Genomic DNA, 15,453 nt, shown 5'->3' on the forward strand with positions numbered 1-15,453 from the left:
AAGCCAATCCAGTTACCATGTTTCATCCCTTTTTTCGTAGTTGGTATAGAATTATGGCATTTTTTTCATTTTTCGTAATTTTTGATATCGATAAAGTGGGCGTGGTTATGCTCGGATTTCGGCCATTTTTTATACCAAGATAAAGTGAGTTCAGATAAGTACGTGGGCTAAGTTTAGTAAAGATATATCGGTTTTTGCTCAAGTTATTGTGTTAACGGCCAAGCGGAAGGACAGACGGTGGACTGTGTATAAAAACTGGGCGTGGCTTCCACCGATTTCGCCCATTTTCACAGAGTATAGTTACCGTCACAGAATCTATGCTCCTACCAAATTTCAGAAGGATTGGTAAATTTTTGTTCGACTTATGGCATTAAAAGTATTCTAGACAAACTAAATGAAAATGGGCGGAGCCACGCCCATTTTGAAATTTTCTTTTATTTTTGGATTTTGTTGCATCATATCATTACTGGAGTTGAATTTTGACTTAATTTACTTATATACAGTAAAGATATTAACTTTTTTGTTAAAATTTGAATTTAAAAAAAAAATTTTTTTAAAAGTGGGCGTGTTCTTCATCCAATTTTGCTAATTTTTATTTAGCACATATATAGTAATAGTAGTAACGTTCCTGCCAAATTTCATCATGATATCTTCAACGACTGCCAAATTACAGCTTGCAAAACTTTTAAATTACCTTCTTGTAAAAGTGGGCGGTGCCACGCCCATTGTCCAAAATCTTACTGGTTTTCTATTCTGCGTCATAACCGCAACCCATCTATCAAGTTTCATCGCTTTAACCGCCTTTGGCAATGAATTATCGCATTTTTTCGGTTTTTCGAAATTTTCGATATCGAAAAAGTGGGCGTGGTTATAGTCCGATATCGTTCATTTTAAATAGCGATCTGAGATGAGTGCTCAGGAACCTACATACCAAATTTCATCAAGATACCTCAAAATTTACTCAAGTTATCGTGTTAACGGACGGACGGACGGACATGGCTCAATCAAATTTTTTTTCGATCCTGATTATTTTGATATATGGAAGTCTATATCTATCTCGATTCCTTTATATATGTACAACCAACCGTTATCCAATCAAACTTAATATACTCTGTGAGCTCTGCTCAACTGAGTATAAAAATAAGCATTGCATTTGCCACTATCAGAAACCAAATGAAAGGCCTTAATATCTAATTCTAAAATCTACTGTTTTTCTATATTTAAACAAAATGCATTTACTACTAAAATTTTGTATATCCATACATACAAAAAGTACACATGCAACATAAATACATACATGCTTACATAATTACAAATATATAAACAAGATTATACTCTTTAAGCAGATATTATGTCAATTCAAACTCACTTTGGCCCACCGCTTCATGCGACGATAGACTAATAACCTGCTTTTCTACTATCTCAGGTTTGAATTTGGTCTAAGAGAATTACCCAATTGCATTTTTCAAAACTTAACTGAATTATATTTTGTTGCCCAGAGGAATGTTGTGCATAAGTCAACAATTAGTTAGTCATAATGTCGTAGAGTCAGTCAGCAACTTCAATGCATGATTGGCTGCAGTGAAACAAGAAAGAAGAAATAAATGCAGTTACACGCATAGACAAAGTCGATCAACAAAACCCAAAAACATATACCAACACCCTTATTCTAAGCTGGTAACAACATTCTTTTAACCGGTTACGAAAATTACAAAAAAAAATTTCGTTTTTGCGGGTGATAGCGTTATATGTGTATAGGTGGTAACGTCTTTTTCTCCACGCAAAATTGCACGTGTTTGCTAAATATTCCTTTCAACAAAAAAAAAAAAAAAAAACAAAAAAAACGAAGTGCCCATGTTTATGTACAAGAATTTCCAAACAATATTAATACTTTTTATACTCAGCTGTACTTGTACACAGGGTATTATAACTTAGAGTGGATAACGGTTCGTTGTATAGGTAAAAAGGAATCGAGATAGATATACCTCGTGTTCCAATGGTACATGAACCAGATACGGATAGAGATTTAACATGCAAATGCAACAACAATGTGAACCACATGAATCCATATGTCAAAATCATTAGTATCGAAAAAAAATTTGATTGAGCCATGTCCGTCCGTCCGTCCTTCTGTCCGTTAACACGATAACTTGAGTAAATATTGAGATATCTTTACCAAATTTGGTACACGAGCTTATCTGGACCCAGAATTGATTGATATTGAAAATGAGCGAAATCATATGATAACCACGCCCACTTTTTATATATATAACATTTTGGAAAACACAAAAAACCTGATTATTTAGTAAATAATACACCTAGAATGTTGAAATTTGACGTGTGAACTAATATTGAGACTATTGATAAAAATTTGAAAAAAAAACTAACATGGGCGTGGCACAGCCCACTTGTAATAAAATCAATTTTACAAATATTAATCATAAATCAAAAATCGTTAAACCTATCGTAACAAAATTCGGCAGAGAGGTTGCCTTTACTATAAGCAATGCTTTGAAGAAAATTAGCGAAATTGGTTAAAGACCACGCCCAATTTTATACAAAAGAATTTTAAAAGGGGCGTAGACGAATAAAATAAGATATATATTTGTAAAAAAGAGCTATATATCAATGGTATTTCATTTCCCAAGTGGATTTATAACAATAAATAGGAAAAACTTCAAATTTTAAAGAATGGGCGTAACACCGCCCTTTTATAAATAAGCAATTTTCTATGTTTCAGGAGCCATAGCTCGAAGAAAAATGATTTCAGAATAGAACCATATGTGTATGTATTATTCCGCAGCCTTGCAACACTATTAAACACACAAATCAAACAACAACAGCATTTCAAGTGTACAGCTGGGTATGTTATGTTCGGTTTCACCCGAACTTAGACTTCCTTACTTGTTAACACACAATTTAATTCACATTTTCATTTTATTCTCAATTGCGCATCTTTGTTTGACAGTTTGATCATAAAGGCCAGAATCGCGGTTCCATAAACTGTTAACGATTTTCGGTAACGTAATAATCCGATAACAAATTTGCCAGTAACGGTCGGAATAAAGCCGTAAGTCTAAATAGTTTTTATGTAAATGTTTTGTTTTTCTTTTTTGTAAATTCAATTCGTAGCTTTTTGTTTGTATTGTAGGGGACTGCTGATAAATAATTGTGGTGCAATAGTCGTTGGAACTTTGCTGCTACTGCTCATAGTAGACATGGAACATGATTGTATATTCGCAAACTTGTGAGCTTAGATTTCTTAAGTTTCAACAACGAAAAAATTGCTCAGCCTAGACGTGGATTGGCATCAGCGAAATAGCCACTAAAATGTAGTTTTATTTATGTCCCAAGTCTGTTGTCTTGTGATTGTTGCATGGGACAGTCGCATTGTTGGTGTCTGCGATCTGTGATCTCTTGGTAATGTTAGCAACACTCAAAAAAATATTTCTTAAACCATGCAGCTTTTTCCAGGAAAATAATACTACTTTAATTGCTGCAAAGTGACAAAGTGTTAATGGTATGAGCGTGAAGATCTTAAATTTCAACATACAATATGAATGGAGCATTCCATGGTTGGTACTGGAAAAGTTGTAGGAATATTTACAGTGCTTATCCTTATCGAAGGACAATCTATAACTTTTTCAGACAAACTATTTAATGCATTAATGTGGTGTTGTACATGTCTTAATAACAATAGAAGACTGCTTTTGAAAAATTTGTATATGTATGTGTGCGAAAAATGTAAATAGGTACCTAAGAATGCATTTGTACGGGTTAGCAATAACTCACCAGATTTGTTACAGTGAGTCTAGTGAAATTTCAACACAACTAATAATATTTCAAGAAAACCAAAACTCATCTTAGATAGTACTTTGATAAATTAAAACAACAAAAAAAATTAAATGTGTTTATTCAAAAAAGATGATGGTGTAAAAATCTAAATGCTTGTACAGCACATTCGGTTTATACGGTACACGTACGAAATTAACACCCTTAGGCCAACTTGCAAAATGTGGCAAGCTAATTTTTTAACTCAGAGTTAATCTGACATGAGAGGTTAAACTCATACACTATTGAGACAATTTTTTATATTAACTCTGAGCAAAAGTAAGTTTCTTGAACCAAAGCTATCAGAGTACAATTTCTAGCTTAGAGGGCCAGTTAAACTTCCTTAACCCTAACGCCATAGTCGTAACCATACCCATATCCATAGCCATCTCCATTGTGATCGATTAATGGTGCCATAACCTTAAACAGCTAACATTTTCATAAAAATGAGGAAAACGCAAAAAATTACATACATATTTCACAAACAATAAGTCTCTTAGTCAAAACGTATCCAAAACAATAAATGAAATATATAAAAAGTCAATAAATTCACCAACTCAAATATTTTTAGGTTATGGATATGGCGAAAAACCAAAAACCAATTGGTTAGCTATGGTATGGTTATGGCTTTAGCGTTATGGTATGGCACCATTAATCGATTACATTGATTTTCATAAGTTTGGTTCCATCAGCTGTTTTATCTGGTTATGGATAAGTCACCATTAATTGGCCCTTAAAGCCCTGGCAAGGTTGACATATACATATACATAAAAACAGCTGATTCAACCTGCCTAATGAAAATCAATGTAATTGGTCAATGGTGCCATACCATAACATCCTAGCCATAACCATACCATACCAACCAATTGGTTTTTGGTTTTTCGTCATGCCCATAACTTATAAATATTTCATTTGGTGAATTCATTAACTTTTTGGATATTTTTGTTTTTTTTTTTTTTTTGTTTTGGATACGTTTTGACTAAGAGACCTTTTATTTGTGGAATTTCTTCGTTATTTTTTGCATTTTCTTCTTTCTTATGAATTTGTCACATATTTTAGGTTAATATCCGATGCCAATTGATATAGATAAGTAAAAATATGATTATGACTATGTCAACTTTGCCAGGCTCTTTAAAAACTAGTAATTTCAACGACTTTGTCTCTTTGCTCATTCCAAACAATTTCGAGGGTTTCACATGCATAAAAACGAAATGGCAAAACTAAGATTGCGGGCAAGTGCATTTGCCTTGGTGGCTGTGATTATTGCTTTAGGGGTCTATAAAGAGTCTCACGGACAAACCAACGCTTCAGGAGTTTGTTCTCTGGAAAGAGTGTGCATACCGATGCGCCCGTGTTATGCTCAATGTTACTTACTCCATTATCATAACAAAAATGGAAGGATTGGGAAGATGGGGAGCTAACTCAGATATTCGAAAACTCACTTTCCACGAACAATTCTAAAATGGCTTGCAGAGTGGGAACGAAAGACTTTGCAACTTCCCATCCGAAAGTTTCGCTATTCATATTCATAACTAAATCACATTCAAAGTAAATTTTTGAAAAATTGGAATTTGATATGTTTTTGATTGTGTTGCTTTGATGATGGACTTAAACACCGCCCCGTTGTTCGTAACACCTCTAAGAACATTTCACTTAGACTTACAGCTGAAAAAGCCAATTTTGCACAAAAGGTTGTCGAATTCTTATGTAAAAATTTTGTTATGTTAAAAAAACACAGCTTTTATTGACTTGATTCGCGCTTAAGTGATGATGATGTAATATGCTTAAAATACATATATAGGCATTAAAAATTAAAAATGAGAGCAATTCGAAAATGCTCGATTTTGTATAATTGTCTATAGGTACTATACAGATGCCTTAAATTCGATGCCACAAATTCTTAAGATTAAGACCCGGTTTTTCTGTGCGAGTTTAAACTACGGTTTAACCCTACCACTATGGCGGCTTAAACTGAGATGCGCAGTATTAGTTTATGTACCTAACTCACCAAAGTCGCAAAGTTTAACTCTAGAGTTTAAACTCGCACTGAAAAACCAGGCATGAAGCCGTAAATACATATATTTCACAAAAAAAAAAGGTTACAAAAGTTGAAGAGTAAACGCGAATAACGTTATAAGCGCCAATTTTTGCAAAATCTGTTTTTTGCAGACTATTATTAATTAATGTTGATCTTCTTCATAGCTCAATAAACAAACATAAACAAAATAGCACGGAAAAAGTTTTTAAAAGCCATCAATCATAATGTTTTGAAAAAAGGTGCAAGTGACATCTAGTATTGAACATACTATGTATGTATGTAAAACGTTTTTTTAACAAAAAAATTTAAAACAGTAAATTAAGATGTATATTCAATTTAAAATTTAAACCTCGTTGGAGTCAAGCCTCTGAACCTATTAGTGAGAACCAGAAATTGTTAGGTGGTTTTAGTAAAACCTTTTGGCATAGATGAAGGTTGCGTACAAGTGTCCCACTATTGAAGTGGTATCCAAGTGTTCCATTGAATAATTAATTCAACTTTTCTTTGTCATTATTCTCCGAAATGCGGGAAAATGGAACTAAACCTTTGCGAGTCGTTAACTTGATGCTCGTGTGCGCTTGTATACATCAAAGTATACAGCTAAACAAATAAGCAGGTGCAACAAATAAAAAAATAATTTAAACCACAGAAACCGATGCTAATAGAAATATTTTATTATGTATGTATATTTGAAAACCAGATTTGGTCCCCTTATAATTAAACACTTCGCATTTTTCTTTGGCTGTTGTTAGAAATAAAAGCAGCTCAAGTTCAAATTCATTTACAAACAAGTAAAGGTGTCTAAGTTCGGGTGTAACCGAACATTATATACTCAACATGAGCTTCAATTTTACATTTCATTTCAGATAAACTACTTTCGTACATAATATGTGGCACCGCCCGCTTAAAAGAAAAATGTCTCCCCATTTCATCTTATAGTAAAACTTGATAAGTGAAATATCATTGATTTAAAACAATTTTTTGCTAAGTTATAGCTTATTATTCTAGTCTACGACCCTTTTAAACTTGTTTTCTATCTATCCGACCGATCACGTCCCTTTTTACTAGAAATATTTTTTGTTATACGGAAAATAACTGTACACAATTTCATTACGATTCGTTAATTTTGCTTCGAATTATGGCTCCCGAAACATAGACAATTTCTTAGTCATAAAAGAGGCGGTGCCACGCCCATTTTTTAAAATTTGAAGTTTTTCCTATTTATTGTTATAAATCCACTTGGGAAATGAAATACCATTGATATAAAGCTCTTTTTTTGCAAAGATATAGCTTATTTTATTCGTCCACGACCCTTTTAAAAATCTTTTATATAAAAGTGGGCGTGGGCCTTAACCGATTTCGTTAATTTTTCTTCAAAGCATTCCTTATAGTAAATGCAACCTCTCTGCTGAATTTTGTTTCGATAGGTTTAACGGTTTTTGATTTATGATTAATAATATTTGTAAAATTGATTTTATCACTAGTGGGCATTGGCACGCCCATTTTAAAATTTTTTTTCAAATTTTTATCAAGAGTCCAATATCAATCCACACGTCAAATTTCAACATTCTAGGTGTATTATTTACTAAATAATCAGGTTTTTTGTGTTTTCCAAAATGTTGTATATATAAAAAGTGGGCGTGCTTATCATCCGATTTCGCTCATTTTCAATACCAATCTATTCTGGGTCCAGATAAGCTCGTGTACCAAATTTGGTGAAGATATCTCAATATTTACTCAAGTTATCGTGTTAACGGGCAGACGGACGGACGGACATGGATCAATCAAAATTTTTTTCGACACTTATGATTTTGATATATGGAAGTCTATATCTATCTCGATTCCTTTATACCTGTACAACCAACCGTTATGCAATCAAAGTTATAATACCCTTTGTACAAGTACAGCTGGGTATAAAAAAACAGGCCAATCGACCGCTTCAACAACAACATAATGAATAAAAGTATTTTTTTTGCTGTATCCATGGTCTGTCATTGTACGTCTGAGTGTGATTATGACGTGCAGACAGCAACATTTTTGTGCATAACAAATAAAAATAATTAAAATAACCATCGGGTGATCGCCTGTAAACCACGTGCTCTTACAAAATCTTAAAAGATTCGAAGAGATAAAGCTTAGAAAAGGGAATCATATAAAGAAATCCCGTTAGCGTAAATACATCTACATAGATATTTAATACATCAGTATTTGAAACATGACAACTTGCTCCGCTCCGTGTATAACTGTTAGCTTGGTTTGCCAAAAAATATGAAATATGCCAACAACAAAAACCTTATAACACATGATAAAGCTTTATCGGCCTATTTGTACCCTTTAGGAAACTTAACGTATTAGGTATAAATATGCTATGAGCTCACTAATTTGCAATTTGTTTTGACTTTACTTTAAATTGACTTTAGTGGAATAATTTTGCATGTTGATGATGTCAAAGAAGCAAGTCAACATACTTTCGGCTTGTTTCAAGCTGGCTATTTTCGAGTTGGCTTGTAGTTAGCTAAATAACCGAACAATCTCGGACATTTCCTGCATGATTTTTTTCTCAACCAGACGATAATTAAATCCTACGGTGGGGTTGCACATTTAAAAGGTGACTGGTGAAATGCTCATTGCATTGAATTTCTGTTTTTGTAAATGGTGTGAATTAGCACCGGTGGCTTAGTCAAGATTTTGGCGAAATGCTAAAGATAAAATAAAATTATTTACGACTGTATTAGTGTGCAAGTTTAATAATGATGCGAGCAATCTACAATATTTTTTTATAAAGAAAGTTGCATTAATCTTTTGTAATCCAGCGTGTTTGGTGTGTCTTATTTATTTTCGCTGATAAAATCTGCAATTAATTTAATTAAAATCGTCTCATTTTTCACGCCACCCCTCAACTGCATGCGGTGTTCGTATGTTTCTCATTTGAAAGGCAAAATACATCCACGGTATAACTGCTAAGTATGAAAATCTAGTTTTAGGGTAAAGCTTAAGATTAAGAGCGAGTTATGTTGAGGCTTTTACATTTTATTAAGCTAAGTAAAAATGAAATCAAATCTTAATTTTAGTATGCAAATTTTTACTCAGCTGATGGAAATTAGTTTTAACAATACAACAAAGAAAATAAAAAATGGTTTATGTACACTATGTATGTATATTTTTCAGTTGGATTTTCCCATGCTATACTATTCTAAACGAATGTTAACAAATTTTAGTTTAATTTATGGGATTTTCTGGGGAATTTATATCAATAAATGCGTAGATAATTAAAATAATAACTAATTAATAATACTCAATGGACGTTCGTGTGCAATTTTTACATCCTTTTTTCTTCTTCAATAGGCCAGTATAACAAAAAACTAAAAACATATTTTTCTGTTTTATTAAAATAATTAAAATACAAATTAAGAAACAAACACGAAAATTTATAAGTAATATAAAACAAGTAAGGAAGGTTAAGTTCGGGTGTAACCGAACATTACATACTCAGTTGAGAGCTATGATTACAACATAAGGGAAAATAACCATGTAGGAAAATGAACCGAGGGAAACCCTGGAATGTGTTTGTATGACATTTGTATCAAATGAAAGGCATTAAAGAGTATTTTATGAGGGAGTGGGCCATAGTTCTATAGGTGGACGCCATTTAGGGATATAGCCATAAAGGTGGACCAGGGGTGACTCTAGAATGTGTTTGTACGATATGGGTATCAAATTAAAGGTATTAATGAGGGTTTTAAAAGGAAGTGGTGGTTGTTGAATAGTTGGTCGCATTTTCGAGATATCGCCATAAAGGTGGACCAGGGGTGACCCTAGAATTTGTTTGTACGATATGGGTATCAAATTAAAGGTGTTAATGAGTATTTTAAAAGGGCGTGGGGCTTAGTTCTATAGGCGGACGCCTTTTCGAGATATCGCCATAAAGGTGGACCAGGGGTGACTCTAGAATGAAAGTGGTGGTAGTTGTATATGTGAAGGCGTTTTCCAGATGTCGACCAAAATGTGGACCAGGGTGGTCCAGAACATCATCTGTTGGATACCGCTAATTTATTTATATATGTAATACCTGCCAAGATTTTAAGGGTTTTTTATTTCGCCCTGCAGAACTTTTTCATTTTCTTCTACTTAATATGGTAGGTGTGACAACCATTTTATAAAGTTTTTTCTAAAGTTATATTTCGCGTCAATAAAACAATCCAATTACTTTACCATGTTTCATCCCTTTTTCGTATTTGGTATAGAATTATGGCATTTTTTCATTTTTCGTAATTTTCGATATCGAAAAAGTGGGCGTGGTCATAGTCGGATTTCGTTCAAGATAAAGTGAGTTCAAGTAAGCACGTGAACTAAGTTCATTAAGGATATGTCGATTTATGCTCAAGTTATCGTGTTAACGGCCATGCGGAAGGACAGACGGACGACTGTGTATAAAAACTGGGCGTGGCATTAACCGATTTCGCCCATTTTCACAGAAAACAGTTAACGTCATAAAATCTATGCCCCTACCAAATTTCAAAATTATTGGTTAATTTTTGTTCGACTTATGGCGTTAAAAGTATCCTAGACAAATTGAATGAAAAAGGGCGGAGCCACGCCCATTTTGAAATTTTCTTTTATTTTTGTATTTTGTTGCACCATATCTCATTACTGGAGTTGAATGTTGACATAATTTACTTATATACTGTAAAGATATTAAATTTTTTGTTAAAATTTTACTTTAAAAAAAATTTTTTTTTAAAAGTGGGCGTGGTCCTTCTCCGATTTTGCTAATTTTTATTAAGCGTACATATAGTAATAGGAGTAACCTTCCTGCCAAATTTCATCAAGATATCTTCAACGACTGCCAAATTACAGCTTGCAAAAATTTTAAATTACCTTCTTTTAAAAGTGGGCGGTGCCACGCCCATTGTCCAAAATTTTACTAATTTTCTATTCTGCGTCATAAGTTCAACTCATCTACCAAGTTTCTTCGCTTTATCTGTCTTTTGTAATGAATTTTTCGATTTTTCGAAATTTTCGATATCGAAAAAGTGGACGTGGTTATAGTCCGATATCGTTCATTTTAAATAGCGATCTGAGATGAGTGCTCAGGAACCTATGTTCCAAATTTCATCAAGATACTTCAAAATTTACTCAAGTTATCGTGTTAACGGACGGACGGACGGACGGACGGACATGGCTCAATCAAATTTTTTTTCGATCCTGATTATTTTGATATATGGAAGTCTATATCTATCTCGATTCCTTTATATATGTACAACCAACCGTTATCCAATCAAACTTAATATACTCTGTGAGCTCTGCTCAACTGAGTATAAAAACGTTTATGTTCAATTATTAAGTTAGCAATAAGGGTTCACTAATGAATAAATTTACAATTTAGTTTAGAAATTAATTGTAAATCTACAAATATTTTGTTTACATTTTTAAAATTTTTGTTTGTAAATGTTTATGAATTTATATTTATCTGGGTGCAGATATAAAACGGCTTGTTGCGCCTTCATAGGGTGATATCGCCAACTGTACTGCCGTCCATAGCAAAAAGGCAGTTCAAGAATTTTGTTGCCATAATATTTCTGCGACACCAATTTACTCATTAGCTTAAAAATTGATCATTAAAAGTTCAAATTTAAAGATAAAACTGGTTTTATATTTCGAATATCTTAAATTTTCTAGCAAAAAAGCAGTAAATCAACTTTCCAAAGCAAGAAAGCATATAAAATAATTATTACTGCTGTTATTCTCTGAAAATTGGTTATACACGGAAATGTTATGTTTTAACATTCAAATGACATTGCAATTTTACTTTTAGAATAATTTCAAAGCATAAAAGCAGTGAAAGCCAGAATTTTAAATGAAAAAAAGAATAAAAAATCAGTGAATTTCATTTTACTGCTTTCAGATTTTCAAGACATGACGGTAGTTTGATTCTAGTTTCGGGTCCCGAAAAGAATTATGTGCCAGTATCATATGAAATTTTCTCACCATAAAGTCGCTTAATAGATCACATTCATTAATTTTTGTTATTAAGTAAAAACAAACATCAAAATTTCTATAATTTCACTTTTTAATGCCTTTTCGCTATTGACGGCAATATAGTATTATCTATTCTGAGTATTTGACCCCCGTGCGACACACCTTAAACTTATTCAATCAAAACCAAAACTTACACTTACGATATTTTGGACGGGGAGCCTGGAAAAAATCGTTTATTTAATTTATATGGATATAATATTGTATGTATATTTTGCCTTGAAATCAAATATTTTCATTCTAGGAGAGAAGGGAATGATTTTCAACCAATTTTATTGGACTGGAAAATCAAAAAATTATGCGGACATAGTCATCATCTTCGACCCCCTGTGCTTTCTTGTGATTTAGGATTGAATTGATAAAATTATCAATACTCACAGTTGACAATAGGCATAGTAATAGAGCCATGAGGAAGTTCTTGTCAAATTGGGTATGTTGCTATGGTCAGACACACAAGGTTACTAAAAAAAATTTTTGGCAAACATACGAGTACGTGTTCGAGCAAATATCTGCATACCCTACATTCCCGGCTATTGTTCGTTTCGCCTATTTGAGTGATTTCTTCGGATGGGAGTTTTCATACATAGCACAAAAATATTACATACATTCATACGGGAACATATGAAGATTTTTTGGCATAATTAAAAGTTCATTTGCTTTTGTGTTTCTTTATCTTTTCATCAAACCTTTTTGCGATGCTCAAGGTAACATCTGTCATACCTTTATGCGATATAGTGAGCTAATTTGCTCATATTTCAAATTTTTGAAAAATTCATTATGTAATTATGTATGGATAATTCAATTTTGCACAATAAGGTTGCAACACCTCAGGGACATTTAATTTACGCCAATGCAAGGACAACTTCTGGTACAAAAATACATTAGGGGTCATATAAATAATAATATACATATATATGAAATTAACCAACTGACAATAAAACTATATAAAATGAAGTAAAATCTTACACATCGTACATACCAAACATACCTACATTTATTGAGCATGTATCAAAGTAAGAAAAAATGAACAAAATAAATTTTGAACTTGTTTCTTATTACAAGTTATTTGCTACTGAAGTTTCGTTCTTAAGTCTTTTGTTTCTGAAGGCTACTGTATGTTTTGTTAGTATGATGTGCTTTTTTAATGATTTAATTACTTAATGAATTCTAAATTATTTAAAGCTTTGCGGTAAATGTATAAAAAAAAGTTTAACTAATGATATTTAATTGGAGTTATGTTATTTAATTTATCGTAATTTGATTGAATCCTTTACTTATGTATGTAGCTTTTATTTAATTAATAAGGCACAAAAATATCTATCAACGAACATAAAAAAGTCTTATTGTGTAATATAAATACAATAAATAAATCAAAAAATTTTTGCAAAGCGAATTTCGGCCTTAAAACAAAATTTAATTGTTCTAAAAAATACAAAAGTTAATTAAGGGAGTGTCACCGATTAATTTTGAAAGGCCGTTTTCAAACCTTTGTTCTCAGTTACACTTGCATGACAATATGGGCTGACCCCATCGTGGCCATAAATCAAAAAAGTAAAAATTTTACAATGAGGCGAAGAGGCCGGATACATGACGTCATAAGGAAAGTGGCCTTGTTGAAATGTAAGCAAAAACAAGTGGCATAACAGCAACAAACACAATTAAATAGAATGACTTCTATGACATTAATGGTAATGGTCATTTTTTCCTTTCACTTCAAAACAATTTTAAATGGAAATGTGCTTCGAAAAAACTATGCACTTATTATATTTTCTTCCATACCAATGACGCATAGCTGAGTGGCTCGTTCTCTATTACGAACGTTCGTTTTGCCTCAGAAACGAATCTGTCGTGTATTTGCTTTAAGGTAAACGATGAAAATATATCATTTTTACTTTCTTTCGTCTCAACCAAAGATGACCTAAAATAAGTTTTATTTTCTTAAATGATTGAAACTATAATCGCCGAAATGTATGTCAAAAATCCCCATATTCAGATCTATTCATTTTTGTTTGGAGTGGCATCATTGATAAACGTTATAAAAAATGTGCATTTTGACAGCGCACTCTCGAAATAAAGAGTTGCAAATCTATTCATTTATGGTCTCAACGTTTGACATAGAGAAGAAACGACGAAAATGTTAGACGAAATCGCTAAGAGGAGATTCCTTCGTTGTTGTTGTTGTTGTTGTAGCGATAAGGTTGCTCCCCGAAGGCTTTGGGGAGTGTTATCGATGTGATGGTCCTTTGCCGGATAAAGATCCGGTACGCTCCGGTACCACAGCACCATTAAGGTGCTAGCCCGACCATCTCGGGAACGATTTATGTGGCCACATTAAACCTTCAGGCCATTCCCCCCTCCCCACCCCCAAGTTCCATGAGGAGCTTGTGGTCGCCAGATCCTCGTCTGTTAGTGAAACAGGATTCGCCGCGGATAGGTGAGGTTGACAATTGGGTTCGGAGAAGCTATATATTGCGCTGGCAACCTGAAGGGTTGCGTTACACAACCCCTTGAATCTGGTATTTTAGTCGCCTCTTACGACAGGCATATCTACCGCGGGTATGTTCTGATCCCCTAACCCGCTGGGGTTTTCCTTCGTCGTAGCTATCGGTCGCAATACAGAATTCCCTAGTTTTATTTATGGAATAAAATCTGAAACATTTTATACCACATTTACACTGCACCGAATAAGCTCCAAATACAGCGCATTTCCTTATATAAACCGCATTTCCAAAATGACTCGCTTGATCGAATTTCATCGCGTTTGGCCTGAAAACGCTGTCCACTCGTGCAATCCACACAAGCTTTTGACATTTCTTACTAAAAGAAACTCCGCGGGAACATAATGGTTAAACGGCGTTCATAAACTTTGTGTTGTACCACAGTTAGAAATAGCAGTTTTCGTCCATTTTTTAAAGCAAAACTTTGTATTTTCGATATATTTTTTGCTTTTTTTTACTTTACGTCAGTGAATTTTCTTGTGATGGATTGGTGTGTTATCAAGCCTTGCAGGGTAGGTTAAGCGACATGCGAATGAGGCCAATGTAAACGTATGACTCATTTGGGAGCATGCACTTGAGGCCAAAGGAAATTTATTATTGGGAAATTGACTAGAACTAAAGTGTTGCAAAAATGCGTACTCTTAATAAAAAATAGAAGTTTTCGTAGCATATTGTTGATATTTCGAACTTTTTTGAAAACGATTTTGAGTTTAGTTTGCATAGGTTAAGTTACGAAACTCCTGCAAAAGTTTTTCAAAATTATCCAAAATAAAAAATTAGAATTTTATTGACGAAACGTGATAAAAGATGGCACTGCTATTTTCGAGTTCACAACTGTTTATCGGAGTGGCACTTTGAGTCTCGCTCTCTTCCATAAATTTCCAAAGAGTGGTATGCAAAAGCGGCCGCGCACCTATAAAATGAGACTAATTCTTATTAATGTAAACCCCGCCTAAGTGTTAGAGGAAATGGAGAGATATCGCTCGAAGCAAATGTAATATAATGGCTTAGATTATGTTTTGTGTATTGAACCAAATCTAGATTTACTAA

At 33.3% G+C, this 15,453-nt stretch overlaps 1 protein-coding gene across 9 annotated transcripts in view; it reads left to right on the forward strand.

Annotated features, from left to right (window-relative positions):
• Positions 1–15,453, forward strand: part of Cralbp (Cellular retinaldehyde binding protein) — a 52,320-nt gene that overhangs the window by 33,304 nt on the left and 3,563 nt on the right. The window contains exon 1 of one of the 9 annotated variants that reach the window (XM_067790151.1): positions 3,152–3,520. The exons of 6 other annotated variants lie outside the window; for them this stretch is intronic. In XM_067790151.1, coding sequence (XP_067646252.1) covers positions 3,518–3,520 — 3 coding nt within the window. In that variant the 5' untranslated portion in view covers positions 3,152–3,517. Of the gene's footprint in view, positions 1–3,151; positions 3,521–14,924; positions 15,398–15,453 lie in introns of those variants that run through there. 2 more of the 9 variants (XM_067790157.1, XM_067790159.1) reach the window with 2 other exon arrangements.

The sequence above is a fragment of the Eurosta solidaginis genome, chromosome 5 (genome assembly GCF_040869045.1).
Source record: "Eurosta solidaginis isolate ZX-2024a chromosome 5, ASM4086904v1, whole genome shotgun sequence".
NCBI lineage: Eukaryota > Metazoa > Arthropoda > Insecta > Diptera > Tephritidae > Eurosta > Eurosta solidaginis.